Here is a 21,192-nt window from a genome sequence, read left to right as displayed (position 1 = left end):
TTTGCACATTCTCCTCGTGTCTGTGTGGGTTTCCTCTGGGTGCCCCGGTGCCCCCTGCACAGTGTGGGGTGCTGGGTATTGGCTGTCCTGAGTGCCTGGGGTGGGGGACTGGCTCCTTTGGTTGGGGGGGGGAGGGATCGGTCTGGGGCTACCACAGTTGGGGTGGGCCGAATGGCCTGTAAGGCGGCTGGGATAGTGACAGCATGGCCCCGCCCCCGGGCAGTGATGTCGCGTCTACTGATTGGACGATTCCCAGTGACGGCCAGATAGCCAATCAGAGTGATGGGACGGCAATCTCGCGAGACTTCCCCGAAATCGCCGCGGCACGAGAGGGAGAATCGCGAGAGGCAGCGCGAGGCCGAGAGAGCTGGAGAGAGCATGGGGCTGGGATTCCGGGTAAGGGAGAGAGGCCGGGAGAGGCATGGGGGCCGGGGGAGAGCGGGGGGCCGGGGGAGAGCGGGGGGCCGGGGGAGAGCGGGGGGCCGGGGGAGAGCGGGGGGCCGGGGGAGAGAGCGGGGGGCCGGGGGAGAGCGGGGGGCCGGGGGGGGAGAGAGGCATGGGGGCCGGGGGGGGAGAGAGGCATGGGGGCCGGGGGGGGAGAGCGGGGGGCCGGGGGGGGGAGAGGGAGTGTGAGGGGGCTGTGTGAGAGACAGAGGCATGGGGGCCTGGGATTCCGGGTAAGGGAGAGAGAGCACGGGGGGAGGTGTGTGTGTGAGAGATAGGGCCATGTGGGAGACTGGGGGAGGGGCTCTGGTGCGGGGGTGGGGGGGTGTGTAGTGGGGGTGTATAGGGTGAGGGTTGTGCAGTAGTGTGGTGGGGGGGGTGGCGGCACACCGCCCTGTGCTGAACTCTCCCCCCTCTCCCCCCCCCACCCGCTAATCTCTCATTCAGATAGTTTCCCTTTTCCCTGATGGATAACCTCTCACTGAGACACGTGGGGTGGTACAGTGGGTTAACACTGCTGTCTCACATCGATTCCCGGCTTGGGTCACTGTCTGTGTGGAGTCTGCATGTTCTCCCCATGTCTACGTGGGTTTCCTCCAGGTACTCAGATTTCCTGTCACAGTCTGAAAGACAGGCTGGTTAGGAGTATTGACCTGAACAGGCAACAGAGAGTGGTGATTAGTGGATTTTCACAGTAACTTTATTGCAGTGTTAATGTAAGTCAGCTTGTGACATTAATAAATAAACTTGTAAATTTCTTATTTCTTTGACACAACTTACTGTCCCACCTATTGTGGCATCCTCTGCAAATTTGGCTGTAGAGGCTTCTAACCCTGTGTTGAAGTCATTAATATAGAATACAAATAGTTGGGGCCCAAAGACCAAACCTTGTGACACCCCAGTGGTTATATCTCGCCAACCAGGGAAGTTGTTTTCACAGGCAGGTGAAACGAGAACTAGGGGGCACAGCCTCAAAATAATGGGAAACAGATTTAAAACTAAGTTGAGGAGAAACTTCTTCACACAGAGTTGTGAATCTTTGGAATTTCCTGCCCAGTGAAGCAGTTGAGGCTACCTCATTGAATGTTTTTAAGGCAAGGATAGATAAATTTTTGAACAGTAAAGGAATTATGGGTTGTAGTAAGAAGGCAGGTAAGTGGAGCTGAGTTCAGAAAAAGATCAGCCGTACCTTGTCAAAGGTCTTGCTAAAGTTCATGTAGACAATATTAACTGCACTGCCCTATATCCCTTCTTGATTAGTCCTTCAAAAAACTCAAATCAAATTTATGAGACAAGATTTGCCACTCACAAAGCCATGCTGACTGTCCCTAATCAGTCCTTGCATCTCTAAATGCCTTAGATCCTGTCTCTCAAAATACCTTCCAACAATTTACCCACCACAGATGTGAGGCTCACTGGTTTGTAGTTCCCAGGCTATTTGCTGCAGCCCTTTTTAAACAAAGGCACAACATTTGCCACTCTCCAATCTTCAGGCACCTCACCCATGTCTATTGATGATTCAGATATCTCTGCTAGGGGACCTGCAATTTCCTCCCTAGCCTCCCACAATGTCCTGGGATACACCTCATCAGATCCTGGGGATTTATCTACCTTGGTGCACTTTAAGACTTCCAGCAGCACCTCCTCTGTGATATGTCACTCCTCAAGACATCAATATTTAATTCCCCAAATTCCCTAACATCCATGCTTTTCTGAACAGTAAATACTGATGAGAAATATCCATTTAGGATCTCACCCATCTCTTGTGGATCCGCACATAGATTACTTTGTTGATCCTTAAGAGGCCCTGTTCTCTCCCTTGTTACTCTTTTGCACTTTATGTATTTGTAGAAGCTCTTTGGATTCTCCTTTGCCTTATCTGCCAAAACAATTTTGTGTCCCCTTTTTGCCCTCCTGATTTCTCTCTTAACTCTACTCCTACACTCACTATACTCTTCAAGGGATTCACTTGATCCCAGCTGACTAAGCATTAAATGTGCCTCTTTCTTCTTGATCAGGGCTTCAATATCCTGAGTCACACAGGGTTCCCGACTTCTGCCAGTCTTGCCCTTCACTCTAAGAGGAATGTTGAACCCTGAACCCTGGTTAACACACTTTTGAAAGCCTCCCACTTACCTGACGTCCCTTTTCTTTCCCACAGACTCCGCCAATTAACTTTTGAAAGTTCCTGCCTGATACCATCAAAATTGGCCTTAGAACATAGAACGTTACAGCGCAGAACAGGGCCTTCGGCCCACGATGTTGCACCGACCAGTTAAAAAACAATGACCCACTAACCTAAACCAATCCCTTTTCGTCCATAAACCTATCCACGGATCTCTTAAACGCCCCCAAACTAGGCGCATTTACAACCGCAGCAGGCAGGGCATTCCAATCCCTCACCACCCTCTGGGTAAAGAACCTACCCCTGACATCCGTCCTATAACTACCCCCCTTAATTTAAAGCCATGCCCCCTCGTGCTAGCTTTCTCCATCCGAGGAAAAAGGCTATCACTGTCCACCCTATCTAAACCTCTAATCATCTTATATGTTTCAATAAGATCCCCTCTTAGCTGCCTTCTTTCCAGCGAAAACAACCCCAAATCCCTCAGTCTCTCCTCATAGGACCTCCCCACCATACCAGGCAACATCCTGGTAAACCTCCTCTGCACCCTCTTCAAAACCTCCACATCCTTCCTGTAATGCGGGGACCAGAACTGCACACTACTCCAAATGCGGCCGCACCAGAGTTGTGTACAGTTGCAACATGACGCTGCGACTCCTAAATTCAATCCCCCTACCAATAAACGCCAAGACACTGTATGCCTTCTTAACCACCCTATCTACTTGATTCCCAACTTTCAGGGATCTATGTACACATACACCTAGATCCCTCTGTTCATCCACACTATTCAAAGTCCTCCCGTTAGCCCTATACTCGACACATCTGTTATTCCTACCAAAATGAATTACCTCACACTTCTCCGCATTAAACTCCATCCGCCACCTCTCGGCCCAGCTCTGCAACCTGTCTAAGTCACCCTGCAAACTATGACACCCTTCCTCACTATCTACCACACCTCCGACTTTGGTGTCATCAGCAAATTTACTAATCCACCCAACTATACCCTCATCCAGATCATTAATAAAAATTACAAACAGCAGTGGCCCCAAAACAGATCCCTGAGGCACACCACTCGTAACCGAAGTGTGGCCTTAAATTGGCCTTGCCCCAATTTAAAATATTAACTTTTGGGACAGTCCTATCATTCTCCATAGTTATCTTAAAACTAATAGAATTATGGTCACTGGTCCCAAAGTGATCCCTCATTAACACTTTTGTCACCTGCCCTTATTTCCCAAGAGGAGCTCAAGTTTTGTCCCCTCTCTAGTCAGGCCATCCACATCCATTTTGTTGGGAGGACTTGAATATCTCCCTAAATGTCTGCTACAGTTCTTCTACTGACCTACCTTTCAGTCTTCCTGCCCAGCTTACTTGAGGCAAATCTGTCCTTGTGCTTATTTCATTACCTTTGTTTAACTCCAGATCGCTAGTGTGAGCCAGTGGTTTCTTGCCCTCACTGTATTAGAAATTCTAGCATGCAGTAAACACTCTTCCCTGGAGGATCCTTTACAACAGGATCATTAATTAATCCCTCCTTTTTACACCATGCCAATCCAAGGGCAAAGAAAATTACAGCACAGGAACAGGTCCTTCGGCCCCTCCAAGCCTGCACTGACCATGCTGCCCGACTGAACAACAACCTCCCACCCTTCCGGGGACCATATCCCTCTATTGCCATTCTATTCATATATTTGTCCAGACGCCTCTTAAAACTCATTATCCTATCCGCTTCCACTATTTCCCCTGGCAGCGAGTTCCAGGCACCCACCACCTTCTGTGTAAAAAAAATTTACCTCATACATCACCTTTGTACCTTGCCCCTCGCATCCTAAACCTGTGCCCCCTAGTAATTGACTCTTCCACCCAGGGAAACAGCTTCTGATTATCCTCTCTGTCTGTGCCCCTCATAATCTTGTAGACTTCTAACAGGTCTCCCCTTAAGAACATAAGAAATAGGAGCAGGAGTAGGCCATCCAGCCCTTCGAGCCTGCCCCGCCATTCAATAAGATCATGGCTGATCTGTTGCTGCTCAGTTCCACTTTCCCGCCCTCTCCCCATAACCCTTAATCCCCTCTCCTATTAAAAACCCATCAACCCGCATCTTAAAAATATTTAGCGAGGCAGCCTCCACCACTTCAACGGGCAGAGAATTCCAGAGATTCACCATCCTTTGAGTGAAGAAGTTCCTCCTCAACTCCGTTCTAAACCGCCCCCCTTTTATCTTGAGGCTGTGCCCCCTAGTCCTATTGTCTTTTTTGAGCGGGAAGAGTCTTTCCACCTCGATCCTATCCATCCCATTCATCATCTTATACGTCTCAATGAGATCTCCTCTCATTCTTCTAAACTCTAACGAGTACAAGCCCAGTTTATTCAGCCTCTCCTCATAGCTCAACCCCCTCAACTCCGGTATCAGCCTAGTAAACCTCCTCTGCACTCCCTCCAAGGCCAAAATATCTTTGCGCAGGTGCGGCGCCCAAAAATGCACACAGTACTCCAGTTGCAGCCTCACCAATGCCCTATACAGCTGCAGCAAGACCTCCCTACTTTTATATTTTATATTTTACTCAACCTCTGTCATTCCAGTGAGAACAAACCAAGTTTCTCCAATCTCTCCTCGTAGCTAATGCCTCCATGCCAGGCAACATCCTGGTAAATCTTTTCTGTACCCTTTCCAAAGCCTCCTCATCCTTCTGGTGGTGTGACAACCAGAATTGAACTCTGTATTCCAAGTGTGGCCTAACTAAGGTTCCATAAAGCTGTAACATGACTTTTTAAATTTTTTTAACTTTTTGAATTTTTAAATTCAATGCCCCGGTCGATGAAGGCAAGCATGCCGTATGCCTTCTTGACTACCTTCTCCACCTGCGTTGCCACTTTCAGTGATCTGTGTACCTGTACACCCAGATCCCTTTGCCTATCGCTACCTTTAAGGATTTTGCCATTTACTGTATATTTCCTATCTTTTGGATCTTCCAAATTGCATTACGTCACATTTATCCGGATTAAACTCCATTTGCCATCTTTCCACCCAAGTTTCCAACTGATCTATATCCTGCTGTATCCCAATGGTCCTCATCGCTATCCACAAATCCACCAACCTTTGTGTCATCCACAAACTTACTAATCAAACCAGTTACATTTTCTTCCAAATCATTTATATATTATTGCAAACAGCAAAGGTCCCAGCACTGATCTAAGGAACGCCACTTGTCACAGCCCTCCATTCAGACACGCACCCTCCACTGCTACTCTCTGTCTTCTATGACCGAGCCAGTTCTGTATCCACCTTGCCAGCTCACCTCTGATCCCATGCAACTTCACCTGCACCAGTCTGCCATGAGGGACCTTGTCAAAGGCCTTACTGAAGTCCGTGTAGACAACATCCACTGCCTTACCCTCATCAATCATCTTCATCACTTCCTCAAAAAACTTGATCAAATTTGTGAGACGCGACCTCCCCTTCACAAAACCATGTTGCCTCTCGCTAATACGTCCACTTATTTCCAGATGGGAATAAATCCTCTCTCGAATCCTTTCCAACAATTTCCCTACCACTGATGTAAGGCTCACCGGCCTGTATTACATAGAACATAGAACACTACAGCACAAACAGGCCCTTCGGCCCACGAGTTGCGCCGATCACATCAACACCTTGGATTACTTGGATTATTCTTGCTACCTCCTTAAACAAAGGAACAACTTTGGCTATTCTCCAATCCTCTGGGACCTCCCCTGTAAGAAGTCTCACGACACGAGGTTAGAGTCCAACCAGTTTACTTGATAGTAATCTTACAAACTTTCGGAAATGGTGTTCCTTCGTCAGGTGTGTGGAAGATTCTGATAAGAGAAGGGCATATAAAGTCTCACAGTTTACAGAATAACTGATTAGAATGCAAGTCTTTACAGCTAACCTGCTATTCAAGTCTTAAAGATGCGGACAGTGTGAGTGGAGATAGCATTAGCATAGGTTAGGTATTGTCTCCAGACAGTACAGTAAGTGAGATTTTACAAGCCCAGGCAAGTCAGGGGGGGTTACAGATAGTGTGACATGAACCCAAGATCCCGGTTGAGGCCTTGCTCATGTGTGCGGAACTTGGCTATCAGTCTCTGCTCAGCGACTTTGCACTGTCGTGTGTTGTGAAGGCTGCCTTGGAGAACGTTTACCGAAAATCAGAGACCAAACACCCGTGACAGCTGAAGTGTTTACCAACAGGAAGGGAACAGTCTTGCCTGGTGATTGTCGAGCGATGTTCATTCATCCGTTGTAGCGTCTGCATGGTCTCCCCAATGTACCATGCTTTGGGACATCCTTTCCTGCAGCGTGTTGGGTGGACAACATTGGCCGAGTTGCAAGAGTATGTATTGTGTACCTGGTGGATGGTATTCTCACGTGAGATGATGTCATCCATGTCGATGACCCAGCATGTCTTGCAGAGGTTGCTGTGGCAGGGTTGTGTGGTGTTGTGGTCACTGTTCTCCTGAAGGCTGGGTAGTTTGCTGTGGACAATGGTCTGTTTGAGGTTGTGCGAATGTTTGAAGACAAGAAGTGGGGTTGTGGGGATGGCCCTGGCGAGATGTTTGTCTTCATCAATGACATGTTGTAGACTCTGGAGAAGATGTCATAGCTTCTCTGCTCCGGGGAAGTACTGGACGATGAAGGGTAGTCTGTCTGCCGTGTCCCCTGTTTGTCTTCTGAGGAGGTTGGTGCGGTTTTTTGCTCTGGCACATCGGAACTGTTAATTGATGAGTTGAGCGCCATACCCTGTTCTTATGAGGGCACCTTTCAGCATCTGGAGGTGTCTGTCGCAATCCTGCTCATCTGAGCTGATCCCGGTGTATACGGAGGGCTTGTCTGTAGGGGATGGCTTCTTTAATGTGTTTAGGGTGGAAGCTGGAGAAGCGGAGTATCGTGAGGTTATCTGTGGGCTTGCGGTACAGTGAGGTGCTGAGGTGACCATCCTTGATGGAGATGCATGTGTACAAGAACGTCACTGATTCCGGACTTCCATCCCATTATCAGACTCACCATGGACTATTCTCCGGAATCGGTGCCGGATCATCGACATGGATGACATCATCTCATGTGAGAACACCATCCACCAGGTACACGGCATATCCTGAGTGGATAAATTCCTCCTCATCTCAGTGTTACATTGGTGTCCCTTTATTCTGAGACTGTGCTCTCTGGTGTTACACTGTCCCACGATAGGAAGCACCCTCTCTGCATCTTTCTTATTCATTCGTGGGATGTGGACGTTACTGGCTGGGCCAGCATTTATTGCTCATCCCTGAGGGTGTTTTAAGAGTCAACCATATTATTGTGGCTCTGGAGTCACATTTGATTTGATTTGATTTGTGACTCACCAACTTTTACAGATGCACCATAGAAAGCATTCTTTCTGGTTGTATCACAGCTTGGTGTGGGCTCCTGCTCTGTCCAAGACTGCAAGAAACTACAAAAGATTGTGAATGTAGCCCAATCCATCACACAAACCAGCCTCTCATCCGCTGACTCTGTCTACACTTCCCCCTGCCTCGGAAAAGCAGCCAGCATAATTAAGGACCCCACACACTCCGGACATTCTCTCTTCCACCTTCCTTTGGGACAAAGATACAAAAGTCTGAGGTCACATACCAACTGACTCAAGAACAGCTTCCTCCCAGTTGGTGTCAGGCTTTTGAATGGACTTACCTCGCATTTAGTTACTCTTTCTCTACACCCGAGCTGTGACTGTAACACTACATTCTCCACTCTCTCCTTTCCTTCTCTGTGAATGTATAGGGCGCAAGAAAAAATACTTTTCACTTTAATACATGTTTAACACACCCAATACTTGTGACAATAATAAATCATATCAAAAGTGTGTGCCCCCTAGTATTAGAAATTTGATGCTTCTCATAATTTTATAGACTTTAATCAGGTCTACCCTCAGCTGCTCCAGAGAAAACAACCTCTCCTTATAGCTCATAGCCTGCACTCCAGGCAGCACCCTGGTAAACCTCTTCTGCACCCCCATTGAAGCCTCCACATCCTTCCTGTAATGTGGCGACCAGATTTGAACACAAAATGTGGCCTAACCAAAGTTATATTAAGCTGCAACATGAAATAGTATCTTTCCTTAAATTAGGGGATTTAAACTCTGAATAATTTCCTTTTCTTTGAAGTTAATCATATTAATGACATGAAATGAAAGTATAGTTTAAAATAAGATAATTCCACAAGACTTGTTCCCCGTACCTCTGCTTCAGCCCAGCTGAATTTGCTCAGTTAGAGGCCATTATCAAACTGGATTCACTGCTGGTTGCTCCTTAACTCGTTCTTATTTTTGCTGATCTTGGGCAGAGAATTGATCTGGAAACCTCCATTTCTCTGTTTCACCGTCCAACAGGTTTGAGCAAAGTCCTGCTTTCCAAATACCACACGCTCAAACTTAACCTCAAATATCGCAACTTTTCAGCTAAAGACAAGCCATTATAATATTTCCTTCTTTCATTGTTGCTGTGATGTGGGCATCTATCACAGTATTTAATCACGATATTTGAAATTCAGCTATTCATAAGAACGTAAGAAATAGGAGCAGGAGTAGGCCATCTAGCCCTTCGAGCCTGCCCCGCCATTTAATAAGATCATGGCTGATCTGTCATGGCTCAGTTCCACTTTTCCGCCCTCTCCCCATAACCCTTAATCCCCTTGCCTATCAAAAACCCATCAACCCGCATCTTAAATATATTTAGCGAGGCAGCCTCCACCACTTCAACGGGCAGAGAATTCCAGAGATTCACCACCCTTTGAGTGAAGAAGTTCCTCCTCAACTCCGTTCTAATCTGCCCCCCCTTTATCTTGAGGCTGTGCCCTTTAGTCCTCCTGTCCTTTCTGAGCGGGAAGAATCTCTCCACCTCTATCCTATCCATCCCATTCATCATCTTATATGTCTCAGTGAGATCTCCCCTCATTCTTCTAAACTCTAACGAGTATAAGCCTAGTTTATTCAGCCTGTCCTCATAGTTCAACCCCCTGAACTCCGGTATCAGCCTAGTAAACCTCCTCTGCGCTCCCTCCAAGGCCAAAATATCCTTGCGTAAGTGCGGCGACCAAAACTGCACACAGTACTCCAGCTGTGGCCTCACCAGTGCCCTGTACAGTTGCAGCAAGACCTCCCTACTTTTATATTCAATCCCCCTCACTATGAAGGCCAGCATCCCATTAGCCTTCCTGACCACCTGCTGCACCTGCAAGCTGGGTTTTTGCGACTCATGCACAAGGACCCCGAGATCCCTCTGCACCGTCGCCTGCTGCAGTTTTTCACCATGTAAGTAATAGTCCTTCCTACCAAAGTGGACAACTTAAGACTTGCCAACATTAAATTCCATTTGCCAGTTCCTGACCCATTCGCCCAGCCTATCTAGATCCTTCTGCAGACTTTCCACACCCTCCACCAATCTTGGTGTCATCAGCAAATTTCGACACCATACACTTGGTTCCCTCCTCCAGACCATCTATATAAATGGTAAACAGCTGAGGCCCCAGCACCGACCCCTGGGGCACTCCACTAGTCACCAACCGCCAATCCAAATAGCACCCATTGACCCCCACTCTCTGCCTTCTATTTGACAGCCAATCCCCTATCCACGCTAACACCCTACCCCCAACTCCATGCCCCCTGACCTTCTGTAATAACCTCTTGTGTGACACCTTATCAAACGCCTTCTGAAAATCAAGAAAGACCACATCCACCGGCTCTCTATCCACCGCCCTAGACACATCCTCATAGAACTCCAATAAATTCGTCAGATACGACTTCCCCTTAACGAAACTGTGCTGCGTCTGCTCTATCAAACAATTCTCCTCAAGATGCCTCGCTATTTTCTCCTTGATCATGGATTCTAACATTTTACCTACAACAGACGTTAAACTAACCAGCCTATAATTCCCTGCCTTTTGCCTGCCACCCTTCTTAAACAACGGCGTAACATTAGCCGTTTTCCAATCTTCCAGCGATGTTTGGAAAATAATCATCAAGGCATCCACTATCACCTCTGCCATTTCTTTCAGGACCCTTGGATGCATTCCATCCTGTCCTGGGGACTTGTTCACAATCAGTCCCTCCAGTCTTTCGAGCACTGCCTCTCTAGTAAAAATAATGTCACTCAGGCCCTCCACTCCTACCATCTTTCCATCGCTAACACCCGGCAAACTATTCGCGTCCTCTGTGAAGACCGAAACAAAAAAGTTATTCAAAACCTCAGCCATCTCCCCATCCCCTACCACTAAGTTCCCCCTCATCCTCTAAGGGTCCAGTGTTCACCCTAGTCAGCCTATTCCTTTTTATATATTTATAAAAACTCTTACTATCCTTTTTTACATTAAGCGCTAGCCCAGCTTCATAGTTTATCCTCCCCTTCTTTATCAACTCCTTCGTCATTCTTTGTTGATATTTAAACCTCTCCCAGTCCTCTTCTCGCCCACTACTCTTAGCTACTCTAAACGCATCCGCTTTTAATTTAATACTTTCCTTTACCTCCTTCGTTATCCACGGCTGATTATCTCTCCTCCTACGATCCTTTTTAACCAACCCTGCGATCTTACCTGAGCACCCATCTCCACTTAAAAAGGAGCTCTGGGTGGTGCAGGTATATATAGCAATCAGACCTCTAATCCGATTGCTTCGTGGGGTGTGCCCGGAAAGGTATCGCGAGGTGAAGAAAAATGATGCCATTTCCCGATTAGATCTTGGCGTCTGATTGGAAAACCGTCCATTTTCCAGTCAGACAGAGTCCTTTTCCCACCCTGTGGGGCAGCACGTTACCAGTTTTAAGTCCAACCGATTTATTTGATAGTAAACTCACAAGCTTTTGGGGTTTGCCCCTTCTTCAGGTGAATGGAGAGTTCTGGCCTCAGACAGAGCATATAAAGCACAGACAGTTTAGAGATTACTGATTAGAATGCGAATCTTTACACCTAACCTGCTGTTCAAGACCTAAAGTGGCCGACAATGTGAGTGGAAGGAGCACTGATCACAGGTTAAAGAGATGTGTATTGTCTCCAGACAGTACAGTAAGTGAGGTTTTGCAAACCCAGGCAAGTCATGGGGGTTACAGATAGTGCGACATGAACCCAAGATCCCTGCTGAGACCGTCCTCGTGTGCGGAACTTGGCTATCAGTCTCTGCTCAGCGACTCTGCGCTGTCGTGTGTCGTGAAGGCCGCCTTGGAGAATGCTTACCTGAAGGTCAGAGGCTGAATGCCCGTGACCACTGAAGTGTTCACCAACAGGAAGGGAACAGTCTGGACTGTGGGAGGAAACCGGAGCACACGGAGGAAACCCACGCAGACACGAGGAGAATGTGCAAACTCCACACAGACAGTGACCCAAGCTGGGAATCGAACCCAGGACCCTGGAGCTATGAAGCAGCAGTGCTAACCACTGTGCTACCGTGCTGCTAATGGTCATGATGTGGATATGACACTACGACAACAGATGAATGAACATCACTCCACAATCACCAGGCAAAAGTTAAGGTTGAGTGGCCATGCTAAGAAATTGCCCCTTAGTGTCCAGGGATGCATAGGTTAGATGGGGTTAGTGGGTATAATATGTCAGGCTATGGGGGTAGGGCCTGGGTGGGATTGTGTTCAGTGCAGACTCGATGGGCCAAAGGGCCTCTTTCTGCACTGTAGCATTCTATGTTCCCTTGAACTGGACCAATCTGTGTGATGGAGGTGATGACATTAGCCTGTTGGACAAGTAGGAAGAAAATCAGAACGTGTATTTTCCACAGCACCTCGCACAAGTTGTGGCAGAATGTTGTAATACAATCGAGGTAGTTTATGGGTGAAATATTTTCAGGGTATGGTGCTTTGTATGATGTAGTTTGGATGTGTGTTTTCTGTTGTCCTGTAGGAGGTTTGGCAGTCAATTTGTGCAGAGCAAGATCCTACAAACGTTGATGTCATTTCTGGACAAGTAGAATATTTTTAGTGATGTGGGTTCAGGGTTAAATATTGGCCAAGATCCAACTCCCCTTCACTTCTTCCCATAGTGCCTGGAATCTTTCTGTGCAGCCAACAGGGTGGACAGGGCATAAGTTTAACATCACCTCTGATAATGCAGCCTTCCCTTTGTACAGCCCCTCTGACAACAACACCTTTTATGTCTTTAGTGAATTATCCCGAGCTGCTTCATAGGGTCATGATGATCAAAATAAGGTAGCAAGGAGATATCGGGTTTTGGACACAGGCAGCAGAGGTTTGGATAAGCTCTGTCCTTCCAGGAGCGTGTGGAAGAATGAATTGTGGATTTGGACAGTGACAGGGTGCGTTCCCTCAGTCTGGCTTTCATCAACGTTCCGGAGGCTGGAATCGGACCCACAAGCTGCAGACAGGAGAGACCCCCAGCTGGGGGAGGGGAGAGGACAGGGATGGGTGTGACTGGATAGCAAGGATGGACGTGGGTGAAATGGAGCAGAGGTGATTTTGGGGAAGCCACACCGGCGTTGGGAAGGTGGTGATGAGAGGAATGTACTGGATGTTGGAATTTAAGAAAGTGTGACAAATAACCAGATAAAAGGCTGCTTCAGATTGAGCTTCATGGAGCAGGAAAGGCAATATCTAGTTGGATAAACTATTAGCTTAAGGACAGAAAGCAGTGGGACATAGTTTAGTTACAGCATAGAAGGCCATTCAGCTATCATGTTGGTGCTGGCATTCCTAGGAGTAATCCTCACTCTGCTAGTCTCCTGGTCTCTCTCAAAGTAGATAAGTCCCTGGGACCTGATGAAGTGCATCCCAGGACATTGTGGGAGGCTAGGGAGGAAATTGTGGGTCTCCTAGTCGAGGTATTTGAATTATCCATTGTTCACGGGTGAGGTACCTGAAGATTGGAGAGTGGCAAATGTTGTGCCTTTGTTTAAAAAGGGCTGCAGGGAAAAGCCTGGGAACTACAAACCAGTGAGCCTCACTTTTGTGGTGGGTAAATTGTTGGAAGGTATTTTGAGAGACAGGATCTACAGGCATTTAGAGATGCAAGGACTGATTAGGGACAGTCAGCATGGCTTTGTGAGTGGAAAATCATGTCTCACAAATTTAATTGAGTTTTTTGAAGGGGTAATCAAGAAGGTAGATGAGGGCAGTGTAGTTGATGTTGTCTACATGGACTTTAGCAAGGCCTTTGACAAGGTACCACATGGTAGGTTGTTGCATAAAGTTAAATCTCCCAGGGTGAGGAATCTAAATGGATACAAAATTGACTTGATAAAAGAAGCCAGAGGGTGGTTGTAGGGAGTTGTTTTTCAAACTGGAGGCCTGTGACCAGCGGTGTGCCTCAGGAATCAGTGCTGGGCCCACTGTTATTTGTCATTTATATTAATGATTTGGATGAGAATATAGGAGGCATGGTTAGTAAGTTTGCAGATGACACCTAGATTGGTGGCATAGTGAAGAAAGTTACCACCAATTGCAGTGGGATCTTGATCAATTGGGTCAGTGGGCTGACAAATGGCAGATGGAGTTTAATTTAGATAAATGTGAGGTGATGCATTTTGGTAGATTGAACCAGGGCAGGACTTACTCAGTTAATGGTAGCCTGAAAGCAGGACAGGAATTAAAGCTCAACATTTGAGACGAGTTAGAGAGAGGGGTAGAGAAGAGTGGGGTTGCAACTCTGTACAAGAAACAATTAGAGCTGTGAGGAGGGATGATGTGTTTGAAGGATTGTCAAGTGAGGCTTTGTGGATGGAGCTTAGGACGCAAGTAGTCTCATTGAGAAAGTACTGTGAAACTCCAAACAGTTACACACAGAATAGGCAAATCTCTGCAACGTGCAAAAACAATAGGGTGGTATAGTCAGGGCTTTTAACTACCTTGATATTAACTGGAATAGTTTTAGTGTGAAAGGAATGGGGGGGAGCAGAATTTTGGAGATACGTTGAAGAGAAGATTTGTACATAATAGTGGTAATGGGACTTCCTACCCCCCCTTGCACCTGTATTCCGTCTCCTTCCCAGTGCCCAGCTCTTGCTACCTCTCTGAATAAACGTGTTTTTCCACCTCTCAGTTCTCGAACCTGCTGGGGACGGTTTATCGACACGGAAACCTGAACTTTTCGCTGGATGGAAACTCTGTTATCAGTCCAGTTGGAAATCGAGTCACAATTTTTGATCTAAAAAAGTGAGTTTGTTGAACTTTGAAACTGTTTGAGAAACTCTGGGAGTCCTGTGGAACAGTATGAGCGAGGGAGAGGTGGGGATAGAGCTTGCATTCTTCTCCAGCCTCTTTCAATCTGTGGCGATCACAATGTGCTTTACCACTGATGAAATCCTGCTCACTGATACAATATCAGTTACACACTCTCTAGGGAGTGGGGTTTGGGTTTAGTATGTTCCCTGGGGTGGGGGGAGGTTTGGTGTGTTTCCTGCAGGATGGATTTGGTTGTATTTGGCAGGGGGGGTTTGCCCTGAACCTGACCACGTTTGATTTTGTTGCAGTAACAAGTCAGAGACACTGCCAGTTGCCACTCAACGAAACATTCTGTGTGTGGGGCTGTCTCCAGATGGACATCTGGCCATTCTGGTTGATGAAGGTAGGTGAATAATGCCCCACCTCCCCGCCCTGTCTGGCTCCTCCCCACCCCGTCCAAGCCGCCCTGCGGAGACGAATAGTCACTCTCCCTGTGTTCTATCCAGTAACTGAGGTAGTCCCTGAAAGAGATGTCGTGCTTTGGATTTGCATTGTGTTCCTTCACATTGCAGTTGGCCACAGGGACAATGAAATCTCCAAAATGGTTCAGCAAGTATTGGACCTCAAGCCCACTCCATCCTGCCCCCTCCCCACCCTGTCCGGCCCCGCCGCGCCTGGCCCCCTGCCCGGCCCCTGCCCCGTCTGCTCCCCGCCCCCTCTCTCTGTGCTGTGTGCACTCTCTAACTCTGGTGTTTGTGTTTGTTTACAGAGGGGGCTGCCTTGTTGGTCAGTTTGATCAGTAAGTCTGTGTTGCATCATTTCCACTTCCACACTCGGGTCCACAGTGTCAGCTTCTCACCTGATGGCAGGTAAGAAACATCAATCCGGTAGCTCTGCCCTGCTGGAAAGAGGCGTCTTCCTTCACAGCCCAGCCCTGCCCGTCAGGACATGTGCTGCACCCAGAGACCACTGTCCAGTTAGACGGGTCACCCGGGTGGTGCTGTGTGTCAGGAGCAGCCAGACTGTGGGTGGACCTGTGTTATCCCAGCTGCTGTGTTTAGTCTGATTTGCTGTTGTTGTTTAACAGGAAGTTTGTGGTGAGCAAGGAGAATGTTGTCTTGATGTATCACGCTCCTGGCAAGAGCCGAGAATTCAACCCCTTTGTTCTGGATAAAAGTTATTTTGGACCCTATGATGAGACAACGTGTATTGACTGGACTGATGATTCAAAGTAAGAACCTTTCACCTTCTCGATGTCCCACACAGACAGTGCAACCTGTACACAGCAAGATGTCACAAACACTCCTGAGATAATGAGCAGATAAATGTGGCCATGCTTGTTTCAGCCTGGGATAGAAAGCTCCTGGAGTGGGACTGAAACACACAGCCTCTGTTCCCCCTTTGGTGTCAGTGTGACACAGAGGTTCAGATCGCTATTTTCCCAATAAGACAGAAAATGCTGGATAAACTCAGCAAGCCTGGCAGTGTCTTTGGAGAGAAACAGAGTTAATGTTTTGAGTCTAAATTACCCTTCTACAGAACGGAAGAAAAGTTGAAACGTAATGAATTATATCGTAGGAGAGCTGGATGGAGGGGGTGAGGCGGAATAGAATAACAAGGATAGGTCAGGGCAAAGGAGAGATTGACAAAGATGTCATGGACAGAGGAGCATTAATGATGCTAGGAAGGGATGAAGAGTGCTAATAGTGGCAAAAGAGGAGGTAGCAGAATGTGTTAATGGGAGCAACTGAACGGCAAAGGACAGGTGACCATGTGGGGGAGGGTGGGGTTATGTTGGGGTAGGCGAGGGAGCTGAAAAAGAATAAACTACAAAAGGGGGAGTCACTGTGGACGGAAAAGGTTACAGTCTAAAGCTATTGAAGAAGCAAATATTGGCCAGAAAAGAAACCAGCAGACTTGGAAGGTTGGAGACAGTTTAGAATTCAGCAAAGGAGGACAAAGGGATTGATTAAGAAGTGGGAAATACAATGCGAGAGTAAGCTTGTGGGGAACATATAAACTGACTAAAAGTTTCCACAAGTATGTGAAGAGAAAATGATTAATGAAGACAACTGTAGTTCCCTTACAGTCAGAAATGGGGAACAAGTAAATGGCCAACCAGGTAAATACACACTGATGTTCTGTGTTCACAAAGGAGGAGACAAATAACTTACCAGAAATGTTGGACAATGCAAGATTTAGTGAGAGTGAAGAACTGAGGGACATCAATATTAGTAGAGAAATGGTGCTGGGAAAGTTGATGGGATTGAAGACGGATAAATCCCCAGGGCCTGATAATCTACATCCCACAGTACTGAAGGAAGTGGTTCTAGAAATAGTGGATGCATTGGTGGTCATCTTCCAGGATTCTATAGACTCTGGAACAGTCCCTGCAGATTGGAGGGTCGCCAATGTCACTCCAATATTCAAAAAGGGAGGTAGAGAGAAAACAGGGAATTATAGATGAAGCAATCCTGATACGGTCTGAGTTTATCCAGCATTTCCTGTTTTTATTTTGGATTTCCAGTATCTGCATTGCTTTGCCTGCTGAGTGTTATTTTCTGATGTATCTTTGAGTGAATTGTTCAGTCTGATTGCTGTAAGCTGGAATCTAGCTGCTTGAAGGGCTGTGTTGTGTGTTGCAGATGTTTTGCAGTGGGCAGCATGGACAGCAGTACCTGGGTGTTTGGAGCAGAACGCTGGCAAAATCTCATTTACTACTCACTGGGAGGACACAAAGATGCCATTGTCGCCTGCTTTTTTGAAGAGAAGAGTTTGGATGTGAGTAGCTGTCAATTTCATTTGCTTACTAAGCAGAGAACTCTGAATGGGCCAAATGGCCTTCTCCTGCACTGTAGGATTCTATGATTCTGCCCCCACATCATCTGGGATTCAGAGCTGTCAGCCTGAGGAGGCAGTGTTGGTCTCAGAGTCCAGGGTTAGGCTGAAGGGGTGCTGCAGTTTGAATCTTGCTGCTAGTGTCTCTGCTGTGTGGGGGGTAAGTTATAAAGGTTATGTTTTGTTGCTGCAGATTTACACTCTGAGTCAAGATGCTAGTCTCTGTGTGTGGCAATGTGATATAGACATTGAGGACCTGCAGCCCCCAAAGAGCAAGAGAAAAGCAGAGAGCAATCAGAATGAGGAATTCGGGGAGTCAAGTGCAGATGTGATTCGTGGGGAAGTGAAATCCGAGCAGGAGAAGACTGAGAAAGTGAAATATTCACGTGCTGCAAAGTAAGAAATGATCCAGACACATACAGTTTTGTTTCTCTCTGACACTGTGTCTGTTGTTGTTGTCAGCCTGTCTGCAAATGTCTCTGGCCATCTCTATCTCTACCTCTCTCTTATACACTCTCTCATGCGTTTTGACCTGAATCCTGTGCTCATTGGTGTACGCGTTTCTGAACACAATCTCTCACTGGTTTCTCCATCCGCTGACTGTAAAGATGCACGGGTCGCCTCAAATCACTTTCATTGCCTCTCTAATTGGCATCATTGCCCTCTTAATCGCCGGCTGGCCAGCAAGCCTGCTGTCCTCTCTCTCAACGCTGTGCTTCTGGGTTGGATTAAAAATTCTTCTCGCAAGGTCTCCCTCTAGTACAAACGAGGAGGAGAAGGTCATTCAGCCCCTTGAGTCTGCTCTGCTATTTGATAAGATCATGGCTTATCTGAAGGTAACCTCAAATTTGCATCCTACTCCCTCCTCCCAACCACCCCCCCACCCCCACCAATAACCTGTAACCTGTCACCTTCCCCCCACCTAGAATCTATCCACCACAGCCTTAAAAAATATTCAGACTCTGTTTCCGGTGTTTTCTCAGAAAGAGTTGCAGAGATGCAGCACTCTGAGAGAAAAGGTTCCTCCTGGTTTCTGTTTTAAATGGACTTTCCCTTATTTTAAACAGTGAGCCCCAGTTGAAGATTCATCAATGAGAGGAAACATCCTCCCCACATCCAATCTGTTAATACCCCTCAGGATCTTGCATCTTTCAACTAAGTCACCTTTTACTCTGCTAAACTCCGCTGGACAGAGGCCTGGACTGTCTGATTTTTCTCCGCATAACCCACCTATTCCAGATATTAACCTGGTAAACCTTCTCCAGCTGCGTCCAACACATTTACATTATTCCTTAAAGAAGGAGACCAATACTGTTCACAACACACCAGATGTGGTCTCACCAATGTCCTGTGTAACTGAAGCATAACCTTCCTGCTTTTGTAATCAGTTTCTTTGCAATAAATGATAACATTCTGTTAACTTTATTAATTATTTGCTGTACTTGATTACCAGCCTTTTGTGATTCATGCAGTAGGACACCTGGATCCCTCTGCAATCTCACCATTTACACAAGAACTTCCTTGCCTGCGCTTCCCCCAGCCCTCTCTCTATGTGCCAAGGTGCTCTCTGTCTGCTGTGCCGTCTCTGGCCTGTCCCCGGTTATCTAGTGCTCACCCACTTTCTCTGTTTATGATTCTGCCTCAGTATTTTCACTTTTTTCCCTCCAAGGTATTTCTTCAACAAAGAGAAGGATTTCAATGACCTCACAGCTGCTGCCTTCCATAAGAAAACTCACCTCCTGGTCACTGGATTTGCCTCAGGAATATTCCACCTTCATGAGCTGCCTGAATTTAACCTCATCCACTCCCTCAGGTAAAGGCTAAGGTGTGAAATGGGGAGGGCAGCAAGCTGGGGGCAGGTTATGGAGAGTGGGAAGGGTGAATAATTGGAAAAATGTCGCTGAATCTAATTTACTGTCAGCCCCAGGACTAATGCCTGTGGTGAGGGCTTCCAGCTTCATAGCTCAGTATCCCCTCGTGGAGAGGCAGTGGAGACGGAGTGTGGGTGGGGCGGGGGTTTGGTCTGAGCCCACTGAGTGGGAATGTTGAGTGGGTGTTTCCAGCCTCCGATAGTGTGCTGCTCTTAACTCCTCTTGTGTTTCCAGTATTTCAGACCAAAGGATCGAGTCCATTTCCATTAACATGTCCGGGGACTGGATCGCATTCGGGTGCCCAGGTGAGAAAGCCTCTGTTACGTTGACTGGGACAGCGTTTACTGATGAAACTAAACTAGAGAGGAAGGTAAGCTGTGGGGGGGACACGGAGCCTACAAGCAGCAGAGGTGAGCGGGAGCAAGATGGCAGATGGATTATAATTCAGGCAGTGTGACATTCTTCACTTTGGTCATAAGAATAGAAAAACAGAATCCTTTTTAAAAGGCCATTAAGTTTTTTGAAATGTTGATCAGAGAAACTTGGGTGTGATTGTGCAAGGAATGCAGAAAGTTAGCAAACAGCTGCAGCAAGCAATTAGGAGGTCAATTGGCATGTTGGTCTTTAATAATAAGGAGATTAGAGTATAGGAATAAGGAATTCTAACGACATTTATACAGGTCTTGGTTAGAATCATAGAACCCTACAGTACAGAAAGAGGCCATTTGGCCCATTGAGTCTGCAGCTACCACAATCCCACCCAGACCCCACCCCCATAACCCTGTGTATTTGACCTAGCTGGCTCCTGACACTAAGGGGCCTATCCACCTAACCTGCACATCTTTGGACTGGGAGGAAACCCATGCAGACACGGGGAGAATGTGCAAACTTCACACAGACAGTGACCTGGGGTCAGAATTGGGGTCCCTAGCTGTGAGGTAGTAGTGCTAACCACTGTGCCACCGTGCTGGCCCACACCTGGAATAATCACCGTGCCTGCTAGGGTACAGCTCCAACAACACTCAAAACTCAACACCATCCAGGACAAAGCAGCCTGCTTGCTTGGCAGCTCATAAGTACATAAGAAATAGGAGCAGGAGTAGGCCATCTAGCCCCTCGAGCCTGCCCCGCCATTCAATAAGATCATGGCTGATCTGAAGTGGCTCAGTTCCACTTTCCCTCTTTCTCCCCATAACCCTTAATCCCCTTCCCTACCAAAAACTTATCTATCCACGTCTTAAATATATTTAGCGAGGAAGCCTCAACCACTTCAACAGGCAGAGAATTCCAGAGATTCATCACCCTTTGAGTGAAGAAGTTCCTCCTCAACTCCGTTCTAAACTGCCCCCCACTTATCTTGAGGCTGTCCCCTCTAGTCCTGCTGTCCTTTCTGAGCGGGAAGAACCTCTCCACCTCTACCCTATCCATCCCCTTCATCATCTTATACGTCTCAATAAGATCCCCCCCTCATCCTTCTAAACTCCAACGAGTACAAGCCCAGTCTATTCAGCCTCTCTTCATAGTTCAACCCCCTCAACTCCGGTATCAGCCTAGTGAACCTCCTCTGCACTCCCTCCAAGGCCAAAATATCCTTGTGCAAGTGTGGCGACCAAAACTGCACACAGTACTCCAGCTGCGGCCTCACCAGTGCCCTGTACAGTTGCAGCAAGACCTCCCTACTTTTATATTCAATCCCCCTTGCTATAAAGGCCGGCATCTCATTTGCCTTCCTGATCACCT

The 21,192-nt window shown here is 47.2% G+C and overlaps 1 protein-coding gene across 1 annotated transcript in view; it reads left to right on the top strand.

The window, feature by feature from the left end:
- The first annotated feature begins 325 nt into the window (after positions 1 to 325).
- Positions 326 to 21,192, top strand: part of pwp2h (PWP2 small subunit processome component) — a 47,945-nt gene continuing 27,078 nt past the window's right edge. Inside the window, exons 1-9 of the mRNA XM_080183911.1 lie at positions 326 to 396; positions 14,622 to 14,734; positions 15,052 to 15,146; positions 15,513 to 15,612; positions 15,831 to 15,974; positions 17,389 to 17,524; positions 17,775 to 17,977; positions 19,251 to 19,394; positions 19,687 to 19,757. Of these exons, the coding sequence (XP_080040037.1) occupies positions 379 to 396; positions 14,622 to 14,734; positions 15,052 to 15,146; positions 15,513 to 15,612; positions 15,831 to 15,974; positions 17,389 to 17,524; positions 17,775 to 17,977; positions 19,251 to 19,394; positions 19,687 to 19,757 (1,024 nt within the window). The 5' untranslated portion in view covers positions 326 to 378. The remainder of the gene's footprint in view (positions 397 to 14,621; positions 14,735 to 15,051; positions 15,147 to 15,512; positions 15,613 to 15,830; positions 15,975 to 17,388; positions 17,525 to 17,774; positions 17,978 to 19,250; positions 19,395 to 19,686; positions 19,758 to 21,192) is intronic.

This window comes from Carcharhinus amblyrhynchos, unplaced genomic scaffold (assembly GCF_965287045.1).
Source record: "Carcharhinus amblyrhynchos unplaced genomic scaffold, sCarAmb.v2.hapA scaffold_465, whole genome shotgun sequence".
Taxonomy (NCBI): domain Eukaryota; kingdom Metazoa; phylum Chordata; class Chondrichthyes; order Carcharhiniformes; family Carcharhinidae; genus Carcharhinus; species Carcharhinus amblyrhynchos.
Note: the sequence above shows the minus strand (reverse complement) of the source record. Positions and strands in the feature narration are given on the sequence as shown.